The 22,983-nt window shown below is 40.9% G+C and overlaps 1 protein-coding gene across 27 annotated transcripts in view; it reads right to left on the bottom strand.

Moving 5' to 3' along the window:
- Nucleotides 1-22,650, bottom strand: part of LOC130162224 (microtubule-associated protein tau-like) — a 33,222-nt gene extending 10,572 nt beyond the window's left edge. Inside the window, exons 1-10 of one of the 27 annotated variants that reach the window (XM_056365861.1) lie at nt 22,462-22,650; nt 12,931-13,096; nt 9,366-9,452; nt 7,663-7,755; nt 6,054-6,080; nt 3,488-3,522; nt 1,914-2,054; nt 1,687-1,753; nt 1,532-1,570; nt 1,044-1,297 (exon numbers count right to left, since the gene is read on the bottom strand). In XM_056365861.1, coding sequence (XP_056221836.1) covers nt 1,044-1,297; nt 1,532-1,570; nt 1,687-1,753; nt 1,914-2,054; nt 3,488-3,522; nt 6,054-6,080; nt 7,663-7,755; nt 9,366-9,452; nt 12,931-13,078 — 891 coding nt within the window. In that variant the 5' untranslated portion in view covers nt 13,079-13,096; nt 22,462-22,650. Of the gene's footprint in view, nt 1-1,043; nt 1,298-1,531; nt 1,571-1,686; nt 1,754-1,913; nt 2,055-3,487; nt 3,523-6,053; nt 6,081-7,662; nt 7,756-9,365; nt 9,453-12,930; nt 13,097-15,985; nt 16,674-18,475; nt 18,614-22,461 lie in introns of those variants that run through there. The other 26 variants (XM_056365862.1, XM_056365854.1, XM_056365848.1 and 23 more) reach the window with 26 other exon arrangements.
- Between the last annotated feature and the right edge of the window lie 333 nt (nt 22,651-22,983).

Here is a 22,983-nt window from a genome sequence, read left to right as displayed (position 1 = left end):
TGCACATCATATTTATACAGATGCCAGCTTTAATGCATTAAAGCAGTTGGCTTTTGTCTACATGCACCTTGAGCTTCTAAAAATATATATATATATTTCAATGTCTTATTATTGAGCAGGTTGTGATCATGTCCATCTTCTGATCATCTATTTTTTAACATGGAGAGCACAAACAAAAGAGCATTTTATTTATTTATTTTTTTTTTACCAAAGGTTGGTTTTGATGATCATAACTGCAGAGATACTCAAGAGTCTGGTGTTGAGTTCATCCCTCAGTTACTCACATTGCCGCCACCGGGTACATGTTTGATATTGCCTTTGGAGCCACACTTAGACTGGACATTACTATAGTCCACCTTCTGATCAAGGATTTGTACCTGGAAGAGTGAAAACGTTAGCATTTAGATGTGGAGATAGTGGAGACGATGGTTTGACACATGAGCTGTGAAGCCTGTACGTCAGCTGGTGTTGCAGTGCTCCCTGTGTGAGCGCATGCAAAAACCTGAGACTGTTTGAATCCTGATTATGATCAAATTTCCTCTCATTTCCTTTAGCAGTCGAACATTCACCACATACTCATATATATATATATATATATAATATATATATATATTAGGTGCAGCTAGACCATTCTCCAGCACTGGAGAATCACCTGGCAATGCAAGACTAAAGCTAAGCTAACTAGTTGCCTGCTCCACCTACAGTACAGACATGAGGGTATTGTTTTCCTCAAATTCTACACAAAGTTTGTAGTTGTTTCTTAAATATGAGAGTTAATGTCATTAGCTTTTCTTTAAGAAATGTACATGGAATGAGAGAGTGAGTGTCTAAATGAGGGGCCATACACAGTCCAGCTTCTGCTCTGGAAAACCAGCTGACCTCTGGATCTGCCCGGTGAGGTTCAAATCTACCAATAAGATATTTTTGCCTCCAGTGCAGCATTAATGGATCTAAAACTCTTGTCTGCACAGAGCAGCAGAGGCTTGGACTGTCTGCTGTATGAGGTGTAGTCAGTGTCACTGTTAGAGTCAGAGTCAGGTTACCTTTCCACCCCCGGGCTGGTGCTTGATGTTCTCTGTGGAGCCGATCTTGGACCTGATGTTCTTCAGGTCCGGCATCGGCGCTGCCGCGGCCAGAGGAGCCGGCGGGCGGCTCTTCATCGAGCCCGGGGATTTGGGCGTAGAACGCACCACCGCGATCTTCTTCACTTTGTTGGCCTCCGCTGCCGCCTTCGCAGAAAGCGCTTGGCTAGAGGGGGATTTGGGAGTACCAGGGCTGCTCTGTCCACTCTGAGCATCTTAAGCAACCGGAGAATCAAAGGTTTTAAACATGTAGATGGTCATAGGGGAAAGAAAAATAATAAAGGAATAATAATAAATCACAAAACATAAAGACGAGCTAGGCGCTATCTTAGCTAAAAGCTGACCAAGTTTGATCCAGGTCGGACCGGATCAGACTGTGGCATTGAGGCCATGCGAGGCTGAAGGTAATCTCTACTGATTTGCTCTTGTTTCTTTTTCTTTATTTTTACCTTTATCAATTTTTGGAGTGGGAGGTTTCTTGGCTCTAGCTGTATCACAAAAAATATGACACGTGATAAATAAGCTTTAGTTCTCACTTCTTATAAAATGATATAAATCAAAATGAAAAAGAATTCATATTAAATGTAAAATCCTGAATCTGTACCTGGTTGAGCTGCAGCTTTTGCAGGAGTTTTGGCTCCTGGGGTTTGAGACTTTGCACCAGCAACACCCTGAAAATGAACCACACAGATATTTAGATTTTACTCTACTGTCATTTAACCTCAGTGTAGGTCAGTAATCAACAAGAACAGCAAGGGTCAAACAAACTTTTCTAAAAACCTGAACCCAGCTCAGGTCTAAACTCTAAGCTGAACTCAGACCTGTACTTACTCCGGGCTGCCTGGGCCCTGTGCTGCTGGTTTTAACGGGAATGGAGCTGTGTCCGTTTCGGGAGGAAGCAAGTGTTTTGTTGCCTTTGGTGACTATGGATGGTCTTTTAAGGGAAGAGGTTGGTTTGGTGGCAGTTTGAGTCTTTTTCATAAGGAGGAAAAATGAATGAAAAACAAAAAGTTCTAATGACAATGAAATGACATAAAACAGAAGAACAACTTAACAAATGAAAAATGATGGAAAAGAATGAAACTGTCCCATGGATATGATGTTAAAGGATCCTTCAGGCTAATTACAGCTTTGGTCTTATTTGTGTAGTTCTGGACTTCATTTCTAACAGCTGTGATAGCAAGAGCTTAGATCTGGACACATAAAAACACACGTCGCCTTCAAAAACAGGGTATGACCATTACTGATGTATGACCATGGCAACCGTTGCAACTTCTGCAAAGTTATGTTTAGGGACAAGATAGATCGATATCACTCTTATGTCTGAACATTGAACTGGAGACAATTAGCTTACCTTAGCATGAAGGCTGAAAACAGTCAGACACAGCTAACCTGGCTCCGTCTTCTTTTATGGTTGGTAATAGACTATTGTCTGTATGACTGCTGCAACCGCTACGATCAAGTTTCATTTAGAGACAAAAAATATGTTTCTTTCTGCAGACTATTGTTTCTATGACAGCTGCAACCATTGCAACCATTGCAACTGCTGTATGACAGCTGCAACCGCTACAACAAGCTTCGTTTAGGGACGTTTATTGCTTCAGAGTTAGAGGAGAAGATCAATACCTCTCTTATTTTGAGCTTTTAAACAGGAGACAAGTGGCTTAGCTTAGAATAAAGACTAGAAACAGGGGAAAACATCTAGCCTGGCTCTGACCTGCTTCAAGGTTGGTAATGGACTATTGTCTGTATCACCGCTGCAACTGCTTCAACCGCTGCACCCGCTACAATAAAGTTTTGCTCAGGGACAAAAAATACTTGTCTAAAGAAATAGTTTGATGTTTTGGGAAATTCGTTTATTTGCTTCAGAGTTATCGGGGAAGTTCATTACCACTCATATCTATCTGTTACACTGGAGACAATTGGCTTATCTTAGCATAAAAACTGAAAACAGTCAGCTAGCCTGGCTCTGTCCTGTTTTATGGTTGGTAATGGACTGTTGTCTGTGTGACAACAGTGGTGCTGGTAGATGAATTTTCTTATCTTTGGACAGAGCTAGCCTAGCCGTTTCCATTATAACTGATAACGACATGACACATCTTCCATCTTTGCTCCTGACAGACGACAGTAACAATTCAGATGACCACTAGAGGTCCTCATCATTTTAGACAAATACCTAATACTGTTTTTCTGATGGGCACAGTCTCAAAACATGAGCAGTCAGATGATGAGGCAGGTTGTAAACAAGTTAACAGTTTAGCCAGATAATGAAGACCTATCTACCTGAAGTTAAAACTAAAGATGGAGAAACCTACAAAAATAAGACCAAAGTTTTAATAAATAAGATTGATCCTTTAAATGTAAAGAAATGAGAGACAACTTCACAAAAGCTTTAGGTCACATACCTTGTCCGAGGAGCCATTATCCATCTTTGCTTGAGCTACAGAAAAGAGAGAGAAAAAGGGCTTTAAATTTGAATTTAATTTCTCCTTTAAATCCACTCGAGTGAAATAAAATACGACTTTTGCTTCCAAGTGTGTGTCTATTTACATTCACATGGCAAAAATAAATGAAGTGAAAGTGGCGATGTAGGGTGGGGCGGCATGCAACGTGACCCGTAATGCACACATAGTGCACGTAGAAATCAATAAAGTGGCTTTTTCAGGGGGGCTGCATAACCAGCAGAGTGAGCAGAGATGGAGAGATGAAACAAAAAGCTAAAGTGGGGAGGGAGGACAAGCTTCTCCTCAGGTCAAAGTTACCGTCCATAGAAAAAATTCAGAGGGAGAGTGCTGCATAACATACGGCAGAAGCTGCGTTATAAATCAAACAAGTGGAAGGAGTTAACTGAGGAGGGCTGGTTCTGAACTGGTGAACATGACAGCAAACAGACCTTTGAAAATAGCGACCGGCACCAGAGACTTTCTGGCTGGAGAGCTTTGGGGGGGTGTTTTCTGGAGTTCAGCGGTGCCGGTGGTCTGAGCCACACTGCTCCTCATCTCTGAGTCATTAGAAATGTCAGGCTTTGAATAGCTGGCCCTATGCAACGATGAGTCACCGCTGCTGTTTTCAGCTGCCGTGTCAGATGGCATTTTGGTAAAAAGGCTCTCCTTCTCGGAAATGTTCCTACTGCTGTTTGCTGGATGATCTTCTGGATGGGAATCAAAGCTAGATTGCGACAGGCTTTGGGTTTGAGGGGTCTGTTGTGTTTCTGGAGCGACATTTCTGCTTCCAGAGTCACTGCAGGACTTTAAAGCTGCTCCGTCACAAGGCACTCCATCTTTTATTTGTTCTTGGCCTTGATTAACCCACAACTTTCGGTCTCCGATGGATGTCAGGTCTTCCACAGCTGTGCTCCTGACTAAAGACGGGTTGTTCATTTCAGTCAGGCACTCGGAGGCATCCAGGCTGATCGCCCTCTGAGGGTCCACAGCTCCGGCCCACTCCGGGCTCCCCCTGCCGGCCTGCACATCCCGTCTAATCCCTGACCTGCTGCTGAGGTCTTCAGAGGCCCATAAAGAGTCACTCAGCCTCTTCCCACACTCTCCCACCGCCTCGTTTCCTGGGTCCTGAGAGCAGGAAGCTCCCATGAAGTCAACGCCCTCCCCGGCGGCTCCGTCTACAGCAGGCTTTGATCCATCGCCCGCAAACACGAACTCACTGTGGACTCCAGTGCCAGGCTTTGCTAATTTGTTTGGAAAGCAGATTAATGATGACATTCACAGCACTTGTTTGCCATCTCCCCATTGAAACAAAAAATAAAGAAGGGATGTCCATAAGGAAAATAAAAGACTCTTGTATTTCATTAACCAGAAAAAAAAAAAAAAAGACAAAGATCTATAAAAGGCGATATGCAGGACTCATGAACTGAGAGGTGATTAATGGTGGTTGGTTTGTTAAGAATATACTTGAGTTCACATTAAAATAAAATGAAATGGAAATGGACAGTAATGCATCACACTGGGTGACAGACAACAGATGATGCATTCCAGTGAACATAATGAACAACAGAGCACTGACATATTTTCCCTGCAACAAGTTGATTAAAATGTGATGTAACGTCTTTCTGCTGCTGACTCTGCAACATGATACCTTCTCCACAGAAGACTTTGAACTTGATAAAGCAAAAAATACTGAAGAGCTTTTAAAAATCTGTACAGTATGGAGTCCGGAGTGTGCCAAGGGAATAATTATATAAACTTTTGATTAAAAAGTAAAACAGTTAAAAAAGATAAAACAGTTGATAGATTTATAAAATTATTTTCACTTGTTTTATAGTTTATGGTTTTTATAGTTTTGCTTTTATTCTTTGTCTTAACTGTAAAGCAATTTGTAACTTTATTTTTTATTTATTTATTTATTTTTAAATAAAGGTGCTATATGAATGAAAATTTTTTTTTTGATACATTACAATCATTTTAGCAATTAAAAATTCTATCATCAAATTGATTATTGAATTAAAATGGAATCACAAAAGTGAATCTAAAACTGATTTTAATTTTAAAAAAGTATGAAGTTTTTGGCCACTAGGGGGCCGCACAACAAACACAACACTGACATCACCTTGTAAAGCTGATATGGTGGAACTTAGCAAACAGTTGTCTATTTACTTTTTAAAGATAAAGGAATTGAGTAACTAAATGGCATTTTTTTTATGTTTAGTTTATGAATGTGTCATTTAAATGCAACATTAATCAATTTATAATTACAGGTTTTTTTTTATCATGAATGTGTCTATTAACTGCTATATTTAAATGAGTCTATTAAAAAAAGTCTATAATTATTCAGGCAGGACACTCAGACTCTTTGATCCAAGAACAATATAATAAATCTTTAAGGAACACACTATAATAACCTGACAGCAGACAACAGCTGCTTCTGTCCACCTGTTGTTCTAAGTGTAGTCATATCTATCTCCTGCAGTAAATAAATACAGCCTGAGTGCAATCAATAAAACATAAAGCAGCCTACCTGTTGAAGCTGCTCCTCCTGCTGCTGCTGATTGAACATGATGAGACAGATGGAAAGACATGAGAGCACGGTCAGTAACGAGTTCCTGTCATTCATGACTGATTAATACACTCACTACGAAGAAATCAATACAGAGCCCACATAAAGCACCTCCTCAGTTAATGCACAAAAGCCCAAAGCAAATAACAGTTAGATAAATATATCATTCAAAATCATAGGGATGAATATGCAAAGGCACAGAGCGGTTTTTATTTAAGTCCTGCTTGGTGCAGCAGTACCACACCTAAGCTGGTGCTCCATGTGGTACTTCAGCTGTTTTTAACATTATTCTGGCGTCCTGCTCGACCGGGAGCGCTGCATCTGTTTAACAGATCACAGGAGTCTTAAATCTGCCTGTGGTTTGGCCAGTGCTTCCATTCTGAAATAGCCAGGATGTAACCATCTTTTTGTTTAAAAAAAAAAAAAAAAAAAAAAAAAAAAAGGACATATTTGTCTCTGGAGTCTGCTCATGATCATGTTGCAGCTCTGAGAGGAGTCAGAGTATAAAGGGTCAGAGCAAGCATGAAAAAATAAAAATGAAAAGAAAGAAGCCGAGGGGAAAACAAAGCCAAACAAAGTGTTTTTTCCAACCATGATGCTGAAAGAAAAAGAAGCTTCATTTTACAGTCAGGACAAACACAAGAGCAGCAGGAAGGTTTGGTCATGAAACTTAGAGCAACAGTCTGACATGTTGGAAAATACACTTGTGTGATTAGAGTGAGATGAGACGATCTGTATTACTCCCAATATGAAACCACAGTTAGCTTAGCTTTGCACAAAGGCCAGAAGCAGAGGGATACAGGTAGCCTGGCTAAAGCTCTCTAATGAACATGTTATATCTTGTGTGTTCAATGTGAAAGAAAGCTGAAATAGCAGCTTGGCAACTTCAAGATGACGACAGGAAGTTACTGCTCCCGGCCAAGAAATAGTCCGGTACAAAACCCAGCGTAAAATCAGAAATTGTTCTTTCTACACATTGGTTTTTGTTCCTTTTAAAAAATAAGATACAACATGTTAATTGATTTGCTGCTTTTCACTTGTTTTGTTCAACCAACTGTCCAAAGGTCAGATATTCAGATATAAAGACATTTTTCACAATTATCTAACATCTTATAGACTAAATGATCAATAAATTAATTGAGGAAATAATCAACATATTAATTGATAAGGAAAACAATCGTAAGTCAGATTTAATTTCCGTTTCGCAGCACATATTGTGTTTCAGTGCATGTAGAGATAGAAAATAAGACGTTATGGTTTAATAAAAAGCCAACACATCCAATGATCAAATGATTATGAATTAATAGAGAAAATAACAGACAGACAGAGCCAGGCTAGCTGTTTCCACTTCTTTCTAGTCTTTGTGCTAAGCTAAGCTAAGCTAAGCTAACCAGCTTCTTCATATTTATCGCACAGACATGATCGTGGTATCAATCCTCTCTCTCTTGGCAGGAAAGTGAATATATTTCACAAAATGTCAAACTATTCCGAAGAAAAGATGTGAGAAAAACAAAATGAAGGCAGAAGCAGCTGAAGAAAGAGGCAAGCAGCTCAAACACAGACGGCGTACCAAGCTGCCCCTCATCTCCACACGAGGTGCGCTCCATTTCTGAGAGCTCAGACACAGCTTCGACACCACCCGTCTCTGCAAATGTCTCTGCTGCTGTGGGATAAATACATGTTAGTCAGTTTATTTACGTGGATCCACATTAGCTTCCACCATGGCAGGTATTAATCTTCCTGGAGTTCATACTCTCAAAATACATCATAAAAGAAAAATAGTAAAAAAAAAAAAGAAAAAAAGAAAAAGGGGAAAGGTAGCATCATTTTAAACACAGTAAACCAAGAAGCAGCAGTATTCCAAGCAGCTTTAAGTTGACAATGAGGAATTTAGAGATGTAACAGTACAGGTATTTGTGCCGTTCGTGACAGGATGTCCGGATCAGTTTGCATGATGCGTGATCCAAATGAATAGAATCTAGCTTTAACCATGCGTAACCATTACGTGCAGAACATTTTGTGTTCTGATGGCCGGTCTACGACACGTTAGCGAATAAAGTCGTATTCCCTCTCTCACTGTGGCTATCAGAATAAAGGCAAAAAATGGATCTTAATTTTATTATTATCATATTTATATTATATATTATAATTATGTCTAATTATATTTGCCACTGGGTTACAAGTTTACAATTACACATTTATGTTTACAAGTGAAATTCACAATAAATTTGAAGACATGTAATGTCTCTTTTTCTTCACTGTACTAAAAATATACCAAACTGTGAATTCAAAAACGAGGTATGTACCGAAAAGTGAGTTTTGCACACAATTACACCCCTTGACAAATTAGCAAACTGCAGTTACTTAATAAACAGTGGGATAATTATGCAGCTGATCAGAGAGTGAATGGAGGTGCACCTGATAATATCACGTTCTTTATAAACAGGAGCAAGCCAAAGTGAAGTGAAGTGTCTACTATCCATTACAGTGGACATCTTAAAACTCGTCTGGCAGCCTTGTTCTGGATTAGCTGAAGCCTGTTGAGGTCTTTCTTGTTGTAGCAGATCATATGACTCCACAACAGGAGTTAATAACAGTCTCCATGACTGATGAAGTGACAAGAGAAGAAATTAGGAATCGTTCAGCCCTAAATCTCAACCTGTCCAGGCTTACTCAGCTAAATCTTCTCCTCCGACCTTGTGTCGGGCCACTTGTGGTATTTCTCATGTTCACACACTCAGGAGCTGTTAAACAGATCAAGGAGCCCCCTTCACCGCTGACGGCCGCTCCCCTCCTCCTCCAGCTCCACTCTGGACAAGCTGTCAGTCTCAGTGTTTATGATCAAAGCCTGGCCTGACCCAGACCGGAGCGACCGCGGCTAATTCTTACAGTCGCACACAGAGCCGGTGTTTTCCACGTCAGTCAGCGAGGCTGTGGTGATTCTACATGTTCTTATTGCACTTTGTGTGTAGTGACAACGCAGCTACATGTGCCAGGAGGCTATAAATACACCGGACAAATTAGCAGCTTTAAAGCGTACACTAGCAAACAGGCAGGAAGGTTAAGAGGTGGGAAACTGTGAGCTGGATGAAAATCAGCAAACCAAGATTCACATTTCTGCAAAAACATCTCTAAAACAAAGAAAGGTTATTTGTTAAAAAAAAGGAGAAAACAAACTGATAATCTGCACACATGCTAAATGCGGGTTAATTTTTGTTAATACAATCTTTGGTTTTAAAGCAGGCTGGGGGGGGGGGGGGGGGGGGCGCGTACCGGGTGTCACCTCGTCCTCACCGCTATCTGCCTGAGAGAGTTCAGACATAGATTTGAGGCCGTTCTCACTGAGCACTGCTTCACTGTCTGTGGATTAAAGGTAAACTGGGAGTCAAGCTCGAGGCTCATGAAGGAAACTGACAACGGCAGGAGTCACAGGTGAAATCATACACATCTGATGTTCACGTGAGCAGGAAATAAAAAGTTACATGGTTAAAACCTCAGCAACAGTCTGCATGTTTATATATGACACACATTTTTGAGCAAATACCTTGATTTTTAAAATAATGTGACAATATATCGAGGATGATTAATGGTGTTTTTACACAATATTCATTCACAGGAAATTCATGTAGCTGATCATTTCCCACCCAGTCAGACTGATTTACCTCCACTACAGTCACATAAAATCAGGGTTGTTCTGTGTAACTGTAATGCATCATATAAAACATAGAAAATACCACATTTAAATTGTAATAAAATATCATAATGACAAAAATAATTAAGATGAAGTCTTGTATTACAACATGAACACAACAACACTGTTAATGATGGACTATAGTCTCAGTATTCTGGTTCTGAGAGCCTTTCAAGTCACATCTGAGTTACCGTAATTACCAGATTCCAATTTTAACAGTGCTGATGTAAAGATCCAAAATTGAGAATCTAAAATAAATCCAATATATTGACCCTTAATGACACTGAAGTGCCTGAAAACCAAACACAGATGCCTCACATCAGCCAAAGTCGTTAGATGCAATCAAACCCACATTAACCTGATATATAAATACAGAACTACATTGTCACTACATTGCAGTCATGCAATCATCATGGGGGTCCGACATGAACATATTATTTCCTGCCAAAGTTTTCTGGTGGGTGGGACCCATTTAGAAAATGGTGATCATACAAACTTCACTGCAGCTCTGTGCGGCACTACAGGTGTTTCCAGTTACAGCTGATCAGACCTCTGCTCAGCCTGGTTTACTGAGGAGAGCAGGAAAAGCTCCTGTACATGAGAATTTACCTGAATGAACTGTTTTTATTGTTTCACATATTTGTAGACAAGTGACCACAGGCGTCTTCATCAAGTTGACAACACGTGCGCTGTGCAGGGACACAAAGGAATGACACTAAAAAGTGTTGAACCATGCTGGGACGCACTTTTTCAAAGCTTTGTGACTTTTGAAGTTAAAAACATCGAACAATAAGCGCACATGGGCGTAGCATAACACATGTATCATAAGACATCCATGCAAGTGCGTCCCGGCTGGGTTCATCACCTTTTAGTGTCCCCTGGAAACACTTCTGTTGTGTTGTGTGTATCTGCAGCACGTGTTGTCAGATTGATGAAGATGTTTTCTGCAGTTGCAGTGCATTGAGCCCTCAGGGCCACCGTAGAATTCACGGTTATATTTTGTATATTTCAGACATGAAATAACTAAACCGTCTTTAAACCCATAAAACACAAATACAGTTCCACACTTCATTCAAACAAACCTTCACCACACCACTAACCTCACCCTACAAATACTACTGCTGCACTACTTGGCTATGTCTCCTACTCAGACCAATCAGATACTCACTGTGTGCTTCACTGCTGTTTACCTCTGTGGACGGACCTGACCCTGCGCACCGCTTCCTGTTTGCGTATGAGACGATGGAGAACGGGAACGGGGAGAACGACTGCACTAGTGAGGGCTGTAAACTGGGGAACGCTAGGCTACGTACTAATTGGCCATATGGTTGATCGGGGGGTAAGAAAGAGGGAAACAGGCCTGAAACTGATGATCAGCTACAAGCTGAGCACAATCTGTCAGGACTGTTATTATTTTACTAACTCAAACAAACCACCCCCCTCGACATTTATCTGCTGGTTTTCACAGTAATAATCCTCCTAGTCTTCAAATATCATCCTCCCTAAAAAGTGGATGTTTTCTGTGCTGCATTCAAAGCCTGATTGTTTATGAGTTGAATTGGGAGCGAACAGTGGCTCAGGACGGAGACAGAGCTCGTTCTGAGGGCTCTGACCCAGATGCCTGGATTACAGAGCACAGTGCAGCTGCAGTCAGGCACTCAGGCCCAGTCAAGCATGTCTTGTATCCATTATGTAAAGAGGGATTAAAACAAAGCACAGTAGAAACTCTGGGTCCCGGCCTCTGCCCCGGCTCTTTACACACAGACTACACTGACTTTTAGGAAACTGTGCGAGGACGTTTTCTCTTTTAGATCGTCTCCTGGGATTGAAGCTCCAACATGAAGCCACAGAGACTTGACAGGGGGTTGAGTTGACCTTTAACCTGTGGATCCCAAAGTTTACCCACAAATCAGCTGGGTCCTATTCATCACCTGCTGTAATCAATGGTTCAAAACAGATCATAATGTAGTTTTAATCAGATATAAGGAGACCTTTTAATTCTTTAATATTGTATCGTACAATAGACGACGCATTTATGTAGTAATTATTTTTTTAAATTATTTTAATTATCATTATTATTATTTTTAAATGATTCAATATTGTATTATTATTCCATCTCATTTTACATTAATGTTTTTAAATGTTTTTATGTTCATTTTATCTCTTCTCATGTGAAGAACTTTGCACCACATTTCTTGTATGAAAAGTGCTATACAAATAAAGTTTATTACATTATTAATAATTAAAACTATGTTATATTATATTGTCATTCATTATCTGTTTATATAACAGTATCATGTAAATAAATGTTTATATTCAGCTAATAAATGCTAAATTGGAGGTTTCTATTAAATTTGTAAATGTACATTTTATTTATGATAAAATCATGTCTGGGCGGAGTCATTATTTTCATTATTGTCATCGATCAACTATCATTTATAAGATCCAGAAAAGCTCTTCATCTGGTCCAGACTTACAAAGCTTTAAATGAACTGGTTCCTTCCTGCAGCTCCATCTCATTACGCTGTATCACGACCTTCACCTTCTCTTCATGTCAGTTATTTAACTGCTCCAAGATTTACTAAAAAAAAAAAACTTTCAGCAGTAGATTCTTTGCTCATCAGGCTCCACTTCTTTGAGTTAAACTCCTTATGCAAATTCAGGAAGCAGCTTCTGTTGAGATTCAAATCTAGATTTAAAACTCCTCTTTTTTCCTTTATGCTACAAACGCTGCTGATGTCACAGATTCTTCTATGTTAATGTTGCTCCGTCATGTTCATATATTAACATTCTGTGTGTATTTTTACATGTGACGTGTCACAGTTGTGTATCTCCTGTTATATTGAAGCTGAACCGTCACTGGAATCATATGATTTGATCATTCTCCACATTTTTGTTAATAAATTTACTTTAATCAAAATATAATTAGTTATTGAAGAGTTTGATGACAAATGTCTGTTACTGTTGCTATAATAGCCAGTCACTCTCACCTGTAATGACAATATGATAGGAAGACATTGCTAATGATGTGTCATCTATCTCTGTACCTGCCATGTTTACCTTCACAGCATTGGAAAACATTAACTTAAGGCATCCTCTCTTTATGGGCTTTATGGCACCAGTTTGTCTGTATTTCCCATGTCTGACCTTTCATTTTGGTGTCTCCAGGGCTTCTGTGTCCCATCTGGACCCCGTTCTCCTGGTGGTGCTGGTCACTGATGGTCATGTTGGCTAAGGAGGCGCTCATGGGGTCTCCAGAACTGTAGCTGTTTGAGGCGTTGTTCGCGTACTCCATTGCCAGTCGCAGGTCAGGCTGCAGAGGAGCACAACCCCAGAGCAACATCAATGACTGATGATCAGGACAGGAAGTGACTCATTACTGTGTTATATGACAAGTTAAGAAATGTAACATGCAAACCAGTTGACAAGGACAAAAGATCAAATATAATGATGGCGCACTTCATGGACACTTCTCACTCTTCCGGTGCACAACCCAGTCCGTCACCTCCAAATGTAAACAGACACTGTGTCTGTGAAAACCAGTTATTTATACATCCTGACGTGGGGTCGGCGCTTCATGTTACAGCCCCATAGATAAAAATAGTCCCTCCTGCTCATGTGCACGCCGTCCTCACTTTCTAAACACCCCCTGACAACCTCTGGGACCCGCTCGACCTGTGACAAAACTTGTGCAGCACTTCACCGCCATATTTCAGCACAGAATGACTCATGAAGATGCCAATACTGCATACTGTACCACAGGAAGTGGACCTTACCGTCCTGACATGCTCCCTCAACAGGCGAGATGCGAGTTGCGTCAAATCTCATAAAAAGAGGATTACATATCGGATTAAACCCAAGCCTCTGGTTACATCAGTAGTTTTCAGCTTGAATCATTTTTTTTTTTTCACTGCCCTCTCACACAATCACTTTCACTATTACACACTACACACACACATATACGCAAACTTACAACCTGAGCCAGTGCAGACAGCTTATGGCATAATCAGTCTCGGCATCCAAACTGCTCTTTCTGTGTTTGTATGGCAATGCAGATTTACCAGCTCCTGATCTTTAGTTTCACCCTCATGCCCACTTTGGCACATAAACACGGGTCTGTTTAATCTCTCTGAGGTGCTGCTTAAAGCCTGCACCAAACAAAAAATACATTATACTATTAGTATATGAAATTATTATGGACCAAAATTGGAGAATTTAAATTGTATTGTTTATATACTGTATACTATATGTGGTGAAAAGTCCATTCCTCTACATTTCAGGGGGTGATATTGTACTTTTTACTATACTGGATTTTATGAGAGAGATAAATTGATGTGTCAGTTTACAAATTAAGATTTTACATTTTAAAAAATATATGTGAATGCAACACATTTCTAAGTGTGACTACCATCCTTTTTGGCTTGTGGGCACCTACAAAATAGCATCTAGCTGAGTCCCCTTGTCTTGTTTGTCTATAAGTTGTTATCGGTTAACACAGACTTTTCTCCTCTTAAATAACTGTTTAACGGCTCTGAGAATATGTCATTCTACCGTTTTTAACTGTGGCTGGTCAATAAAGGAGCTATTTGTAAGTTTTGCTATCACTACATAGCTAACATTAGCATTAGCAGCTGTTTACTTACCTAGAGGAAACGTTGCAAGTTCAGCATCAAACTTTATTCTTTTACTCACGAAGAGCTGTCTCCAGCAATTTAAAACACTAATTTTAACTCGTTTGGCTCTTATTTCTATAGCTTATTTTCTTCTACTGAAGTTCGCATGCTAACCAGCTAGCCCCTGCCCAAGTCACTGTCTAGCTCTTGCCAAGACTAGTAAATTAACAGCTGCTAATGCTAATGTTAGCTATGTAGAAATAGCAAAACATACATATAACTTCTTTTAGGCCAAAAGAAGAAGATATCAAAAAAAGTCTAAAGAATTTAAACTTCTTTGTGTCAGATCTTTGTTTCTTCTCCTTTTCTCTCCAATTAAACATCTCATGACACCTCAGATTTATGTTGTGACTATTTGGAGGCACTAGACCACTAAATATTAGCTAACTGTATCCAAAATCTAATGTTATTTATAATAATCTGTCAGGTCAGGATTCAAGTACTTTTATTTCTCATACATGAAGTAGATTTATTTGCACTGTAATACTTCTGTATAGTAGGATTTTGAATGTAGGACTTGTACTTGTAATGTAGTAACCTATTGTGTTGTTGTTAAGGATCCTCTTTAAGCTCTTGTTTAACACCACTGCAGCGTTGTGTGACTGCACCTGATGCAATTGTCTCTTTACAGAGGGCAATGCCTAAAGTGTTGCTGTGGTTTTACCCTATAAAACCTCATCTAAAGCTGCACTTGGCTCAGCTATGTGACCTCCCCTCTGTGTACCTTCATATCTCCTGACCTTGGCTCTTTACACATCGTTCCACGCTCAGCACAAACGTCATGAATTGGACGAGGTGGAAACTAAAAACACTTTAAAAAGGAAAGCAAGGAAAAATACACTCAAGTGAAAATATAAAATGTTAAAGGATAAATATAGAAACATTATTGTCCACAAAATGCCCAAACAAACAAAGTGTTATCTGTGTGTCCAGAGCCTGTTATATCTTATTCCACTGAGCCATAGAGCTCCTCTGTTTCCAGAAACTATTAAAAACATATCAATGAGCCATACTGTTGCACTGGGTGACATGTTCCTTCATTAACATAAACACACGCTGCAGTTTACTTTGACTCAGTCCCACACACACACACACACACACACACACACTGTCCTGATGCTGGAAATACTCACTAGAGCACCAAACGTGGATTAATCCACCACTGAAAATAGTCCCCAACAAATACAATATTTTCTCCTGTTTGAGTTACGTTTGTTAAAAATTGCAGTGCCCAGCTGTTTTTGGAAATCAATTAGCCTTTTTTTTTTTTAAAAGTTAAATTACATATTTGTGAGCTGCTTTTAAAGATTTACAACTTCAGACAAGGGAGCGGACGGATTTTCCGTTACATTGAGTTCATGTTAGCCAGTTTCTGTTTGGTAGGCGTTGTTAATTTTAGTCCAGCCAATCAGCAGCAAGTCGCTCATCCATCCCGCCACCGTTGTTTTCAGCTGGCACATGAGTAGCGGTCGTTAGTAGCAGATAACTTAGTGTTTGTTAGGAGTTGTTATTTCTTTAAATTGACTTACAACAACCTGCACAGCGGCACTGATTTCTCCCACGCTTGTCGACATTTTCATGGCCTTATCTTTCCTCACTTTTCTGGCTGAGACACAGGAACATGACATCCCCATTCCCATTAATCTCAATCCTGCATAGAAAACTCCAAACAGGCAGGCAGCCGTCAGTCAGCACGACACCAGACCTATCTGCCCAACAACTCTGAGGCTGGGAGCCACAGGCGGGGAAAGTAAGATGGACAGCGCTGGGAGACGGACTAATGCGTTGTTGGTTTAAAGCTTTTTTGGGGGATTTGTTGTCACTAACAAAAATATAAACAAAACCAGTTCTAGTGTTTTAATTTTTTCTTTTTTTTTTTTTTTAAAAAGGGGGAGGTCCCAATATCTTATCAATGGTAGAGTGACATTTGTGTGTCCCATAGAAAGTCTGATGAATAGCGTACTCTCAGTCCTCACACACAGCTCCCGGACAAAACTCCCATTGTAGCATTACACATGACAGAATCCAAACAAGACGAGAGCTGCACCCTTGCCAACGCAGACAATCCCTCTGAGAGTTCGTTCACTCTGCATCCGGGAGCTCGGCCGGTTAGAGAGCAAACAAACTCAAGGCTGATAAGAACAGAGTCCTTCAGCTGATAAGTGTATGTACAGAGGAAATGTAGATTAGTCTTCATCATGGTTATATTTACAGGAGTTGGTTTGATGCTCATGTAAAGAACAAAACGCCATTAACAGCTCTACAAACTATAGAGCTTTTATTCCTATGAGGACACCAGTTCTTCAGTCTTTGTGTTGACGCAGACGGGGCCAGACCCTCTTGATAATTTGCTTTGGGACAAAACAGAAGCACACAAATTTCACCTGCTGCAGAAAGGGAACGTGACAGCGGTCTTTGTCGCAGCTTCATGAGGGGGAAAGGGCTGAGAGGTCTGCTGATGCAGCTTGTCCTTCTAAGGGGCGTGTGAAAATGTAATCTTGGCACAGGCCCCGGCTCTGCAAGGAGCACGGTCAACAGAGGATGTTGACACAGCTCCAGGAGCATGCAGCAAGACATGCAGGCTGAAACTCTGTGTTTGCAAAGTGTGGTGACCCAAAGCGGAGCAAAATATGGAAATGGACGTTTGGAGTTTTTGTCAAGTCTGAAAAATGAACCTTAAAATGTCACAGTGACGTCATCAGGATTATCTGAGATTCAACTTGACAATTCATTTATTTCAGTTTGCTTTAGAAAAGGAGGTTTGGAGTTACAAAGACCTGTGGATTTACCATGAAGGGATGGTCAAACACAAATAGTTGCATTATGGGAAATGTAGTTATTTTCATTATTGAGTAATCTGCTGATTATCTTCTTGATTAGTCTATAAAATCTATCAGAAGAGAGTCAAAAATGCCCCTTACAGGATCTTACAGGCCGAGGTGATGTCTTTTAAGTTTCTTGTTTTGTTGCATCAACAGTAGAAAACATTTAGATGTTCAGTTTAGTTTCATATGAGAAGAAGAGAACCAGGAAATCTTTACATTTCAGACACTGGAACTAGAGAATTTCTGGCATTTTTGCTTGAGAAACGATTTATATCAATCTGGTGTCAAAATGGTTGCTTTTCAGTCAACAATTAGTTGATTAATAAACCAAAAATTAATCAATAATCAGTTTTGATAAATGATTCATTATTATAGTCATTAAACCAAACCAAAATGTCAAAACACTTCTGCTTCCATCTTCTAAAATCTGAGGATTACCTGCTTTTTACATTAGTTTAAACTAAATACCTTTATTTCTGGACATTTACCAAACCTCATTAGATTAATCAAAGAAATCATCTACAGATTAAATTATAATGAACATAATCATTAGTTACAGCTGTACATTAATCAATCAATCCTAGAGAAAGTAACTGGAGCAACCCAACGATCTTCATCATACATGACAAAGAAAAGCAGGAAATCCTCACATTTCAGAATCCAGACCGGGATAAATTATTAATCTGCTGTAAAAAATGTTGATTTTCTGCTTCCATCTTCTAAAAATGTCAGGATCTGCTGCTTTTCTCTATTTCACATCATTTCAAACTGAAGCTTCTATGAATGTGGGAAACTGTGATGAACATTTGTCACTGACATTTTACAGAACAAGCAAAACAAACGACCCAATTCACGGACAAAATGAACATCATAATGAAAATAATCTTCAGCTGCAGCCCCAGATCAATGGACTTATTGTTTCAGCTCTACTGCATCTCACAGAATGCAACCTAAGCTGTAAACATATGGTGTCTTCAGGGAGCGTGGATGTTAAAGGGTTTATCTACGAAACGTTCAACCTGCTTGTATCGTCTGAGCATGTTTAGTGCATAATGTGTATATTTAGCCTTTTTCCTTCAAAATTGTCCATTAATTTCATGTAATTTCACTAATTGCTCATCGTTTCGGCGCTAAACCAGATAAAAGCCACAAACAAAGGGTTGTGTCTGAAGCTGTGTGGTGCTGCTCGCTCACCAGCGCTGCTCGTAGCTCAGCTGAGAGACGAGGATGCTGCTCTCATGCTCGACTGCCTCCGTATCTCTGACCTACTTTTTCCTCATCATTCCCTCTCTCCGAGTCCTCGCCCAGCCTCCCAGCCCCCGGTGGCCACAGACCGGCTCTACCTTTTCTAATGTGGGCCCGGCCCTGCAGTGGAGCGGCTGACGCTGCAGCCCTGTTTTCCATTTTGCCCTCCGTCTGAACGCTGGAGGGGAAACATCTTGCAGGGGCCCCGTCCGCACGGGGCCTCAGCAGCTACAGATACACATGTTTAGCTGCCAAAGGAAAGTCACATTTTCCATCTTTGTTTTCACACCTCCAGGATGTCCACCACACCCTGCTACCTCTCCACACATCCTCCTCCCAGTTTAAAGACACTGCAGCCACTTCAAACAAGACATTTCTTACATAATCAAAGGCAGACTTTCAGCTCCAGTCTGCAGAGGAGTCAAAAACACGTCACTAAAAATCTGTCAGCGTGGAATTCAAACTATGAGGAAGTCTTCTGTGTTTTCACGGTGTGCAGAGCGTTAAATAATCAGATGCTGCAGCTGCTGCTCGTTTCAATATGCACACTAGAACCGGAGCTGCCACACACACACACACACCTAGCACACACACACACACTGGTGCTACTGGTGCAATGAGCCAAAGTCCTCCATCAGCATGGAGCCAATTAACTGAGCACAAGAATGCAGTTTAAAGCTCGCCGTGGCATTTCTTCTTCTCTTTAACGAGACAACGGAATCAAGGAAAAAGACGTCCAAGAAGCTTCTTTTGACGTCGTCACAGCTCTCGCAGGTCAATCCTGTCTTTTTCCTACTGGGTGAAGAAAGGGGAGTTGTTTTGCCTGGGAATCGATTTGCACTCAATTATTGGCAATTTGTTGAATGTTGATAAATGTTTTCTCGATTTTCTTTCCTTTAAATGTCAGAAAACAGTGAAAAAAAAATCCTTTTTCTTTTCAAAATCCAAATATATTTAGTTTAATATCATATAAACCACAGAAAATCAGCAAATCCTCACATTCAGAAGCTGAAACCGAAGAACATTTGCTGTGAAGCAGATATCTGAGTCAAACAGTAAATCTGAATGATTTCTATAAAAGCTCGAGTGCAGAGACGTAATCTAAGAGATGCTGCTGGTGTTGCCAGCCTAAGCTCCTCAGCCAGGCCCCGTCCAAACAGACTCAGCCACCTCTGGACTGGAGCCTGCGTGAGGCAACGAGCTGACAGCCTCTGCTAAATGCAGCACCACAGCGTGGATTCATTTCATGAGGCTGACGCTGGAGGCTGCGTTGGTGAAGGTGACGACTGGATGAAGTCAGCAGCCAAATTCAGAGGAGGGACTGTTTCAATTAAGGGCTTTGATATAACGATTAACCTACTGACTACACAACCACGTGCAGTGTTGTAGAGTTCCTTTCAACTGCTTGATGAATGATTTGTTTGGTTTATTGACAATATTGGAAAACATTTATGAAATTCAATAAATCATGTTTGTTATGAACGGAGCCATTAAAGTCCTGGATTTACTTCCATCATTGTTCCTGGTGTTTTCAAAGGCTTAAGCGTTTACCTGTGGTTCAAAACCCAAAATTAAAGGTAAAATCCACAGATTTTACTCACAAGTCCTTCAAATTAAATGACAAAATACACGTTTGGTCCTCTAGAAAAACAAACCTTTTCTGATCTCATGTCCCATCAACAGGACAACATCATTCATCTGCGACTTCTAAGCTGTTAAAATAAAAAATAAATCTTTATCTAAGTCTTATGACGTGACAATGCTGTGATTAAGCTTTGGTTTAAGTGCAAAAATAACAGTTTGGGTTCAAATAAAAAAACTTAATTAAAAAGGTTCATGAAAGTTCCATCGTCTTGTTTACAATAATAACAACAGGTGGTTAAAGAACGATCGTGATCATGATTTAAACGAACCGACGCTGGCTGTGGGATGGAAACGGGAAACAAACAGCGTTGACCGTCTGATGACACAGTGATGTCCTCAGGGTTTCCTCGGCCTGAGCTTGAAAATAGGTTACAGATGATGGTGTATTTTAGCAACATTTCCACTGATAGAAGTTGGGCAGTTCTGTGTGTAATAAACAATATATTACTACAGCTTTCACTCCTGCTAATGCACAGAGCAGCCATCTTGGATTTGCAGTGTTCCAATTTTCTGAGTTCAGGAGGCCTTACAGGTGAAATTTCTGACTGGGAATTCAGAAATTCCAACCTTCAGGTCAAATTGAACGCACCATAAAGTCAGGATATCTTGGCTTGGTAATGAGTGGAGCGCCCTTTAATAGTATATTACCTTGTGAGCCCTTCACGGACAGTATGGACGGGAGAATTGGTTAGAGAAGCCTATGGTTCATATGGACAGGTAAAAAATATCTGAACCTTAATGTGAACAAGTTGAGCAGTTCTCTGGGAGGGAGGGGCCACTAGAGATCCTCTGTGTGTGCATACCAGTGCGTCTCCCCAGTAACAACTTGTGCCAAAGCGCTGCAGAAACTTGCAGAAGGCCTGTCTGCTGCTCTATCTATCAAAACAGTAACAGAAAGACACCGAGGTGTCTGTCTCTCGTGCCTCTCAGCGGATCATCATCTGGCCGCTCGGAATGGCTTCAAGCTGCGGTTACAGACTACAGTCCCCGCCTTGTAGCAGAAATCGATGTAACGAGGGCGCACGAGAAAAAAAAACCCCACGGGGATGGGAAAGAGGTGTGTCCGAGCCGAGGCGAAGAAAGAGCCTCATTCCAGTGCGTCCCTCCACTTCCACCAGACCGCAGGTATTATTTTCACTGGCCTATTGTTTTCATTTGGTTTGCAGAGAGGGTTCATGGTGAGAGGCTTTCACGCACCTACTGTGGATCAGATCGTGTCCGCTGACCCCGGGCGGATTACTGAAGAGCCCATATGTGTCAGATAAGCAGCCCGGTTCACCGCTCGGGCTGTGAGACAAGCGGAGACGCTGCGCTGCTGCGCGGACACTCTCCACCGTTCATCACATGAAAAATGGGCTTGGCATTTGCGCACATAGGCGCCGCATCATTCCGATTCCCTACATCATCATCATCATTTATTCCCTTAATAATGGAAGGTGGTACATGAAGGCAACACACACTTCTTTAAATTTAAATGCAGGATTTTATGATACATAATAAAGGCAGAAACCCTTCAGGCCCTCAGATGCAAGAAAGAGGCGAAAGATCCAGAATAACGGGAGAGGGAAAAAAGCAACACACACACACGCGCGCGCACGCATACACACACACACACACACACTGTGCTCAAATGAGACGACACAAAGAAAAGAAGTGGTCACCGCTAATAAACTGGAGTAAATATCAAGAGAGGAATAACATGTCGTCCTCCTGACAGCCTTCAATAATGAGATTATAAATATTCTCGGGGATTAGTCTCGTTACCGCGCGCAAGGACAATATCCGAGTGGCAGGAGAGAAAGCATAACCTGCTCCAGAGGAGGATGGAGACATTTTTTTTTTTTTTTTTTTTTTAGCAGAGAAGGACGAGAAAACAAGAAAAGCAATCTGCCCGTGTTAGTGGGGAGGTGACTGCTCTGCTCCTCCGGGACTGGAGCGATGATGGCTGCAACAAAAACACGTTTCTGTGTTTATTGTAGAGGAGGATCAATAAAAATCTGTTTTGAAAAAAAAAAAAAAAAGCATAAACATGTGAAATAAACTGCTGCAGGAGAGCGTGCGTTTGCATATGATGCGAGGAAAAATGTCTCATTTCATGTGCATGATATTTCTATACGTGTAACGCACACAGGCCCAACCTCTCCCACCTCATGCAAAAAATATTAAGTGACAAGACGAACGCCGATGGAGGATTTAGCGACGCGGGGCTCGGCTCGCGGGTCTCGTGCCCGTGTCTCGGTGCAGGTTGGATCGATTCAAATAAAAAGAAATGTGTCGGGGGTTTTTCTTACCTGAGCGCAGACAGCGGTGTTGTCTCTTCAGCGGCAGTCGGTCAGCGGGCGCGCACACACACACACACACACACACACACACATACACACATACACACGCAGCGTCTCCTCGCAGTGCAGCCGCAGGCCGGAGAGGGGCGCTGCGGAGCGGAGAGGAGCCGGGCGATGACTGGCTGTCCTGAAATGCAACCTGTGTGCTGCCTCTCCACAGCTCCGTCCGTCTGCCTCCATGCAGCCTGTAAACAAAGAGGCGCACATGCACACGCTTTGTGAAAACACACTTTCTTTTATGTTTTATTATATATAACAAAACATAAAAAAAAAAAAAACAAACATCATCATGAGCTCCTCTAATGCAAAAGAATTTATTATATTTTCATTTTATATAAGTTTCCAACAGTTACTTTTATAATCGAACAGTATGAAAATTAAATTCATTTGAGATAAACTGAATTTTCTGTTTTACACTATGTGGCCAAAAGTATGCGTACACCCCTGTTTTTTACTGAGGCAGCTGTGGAA

This window comes from Seriola aureovittata, chromosome 21 (genome assembly GCF_021018895.1).
Source record: "Seriola aureovittata isolate HTS-2021-v1 ecotype China chromosome 21, ASM2101889v1, whole genome shotgun sequence".
Lineage (NCBI taxonomy): Eukaryota > Metazoa > Chordata > Actinopteri > Carangiformes > Carangidae > Seriola > Seriola aureovittata.
Note: the sequence above shows the minus strand (reverse complement) of the source record. Positions and strands in the feature narration are given on the sequence as shown.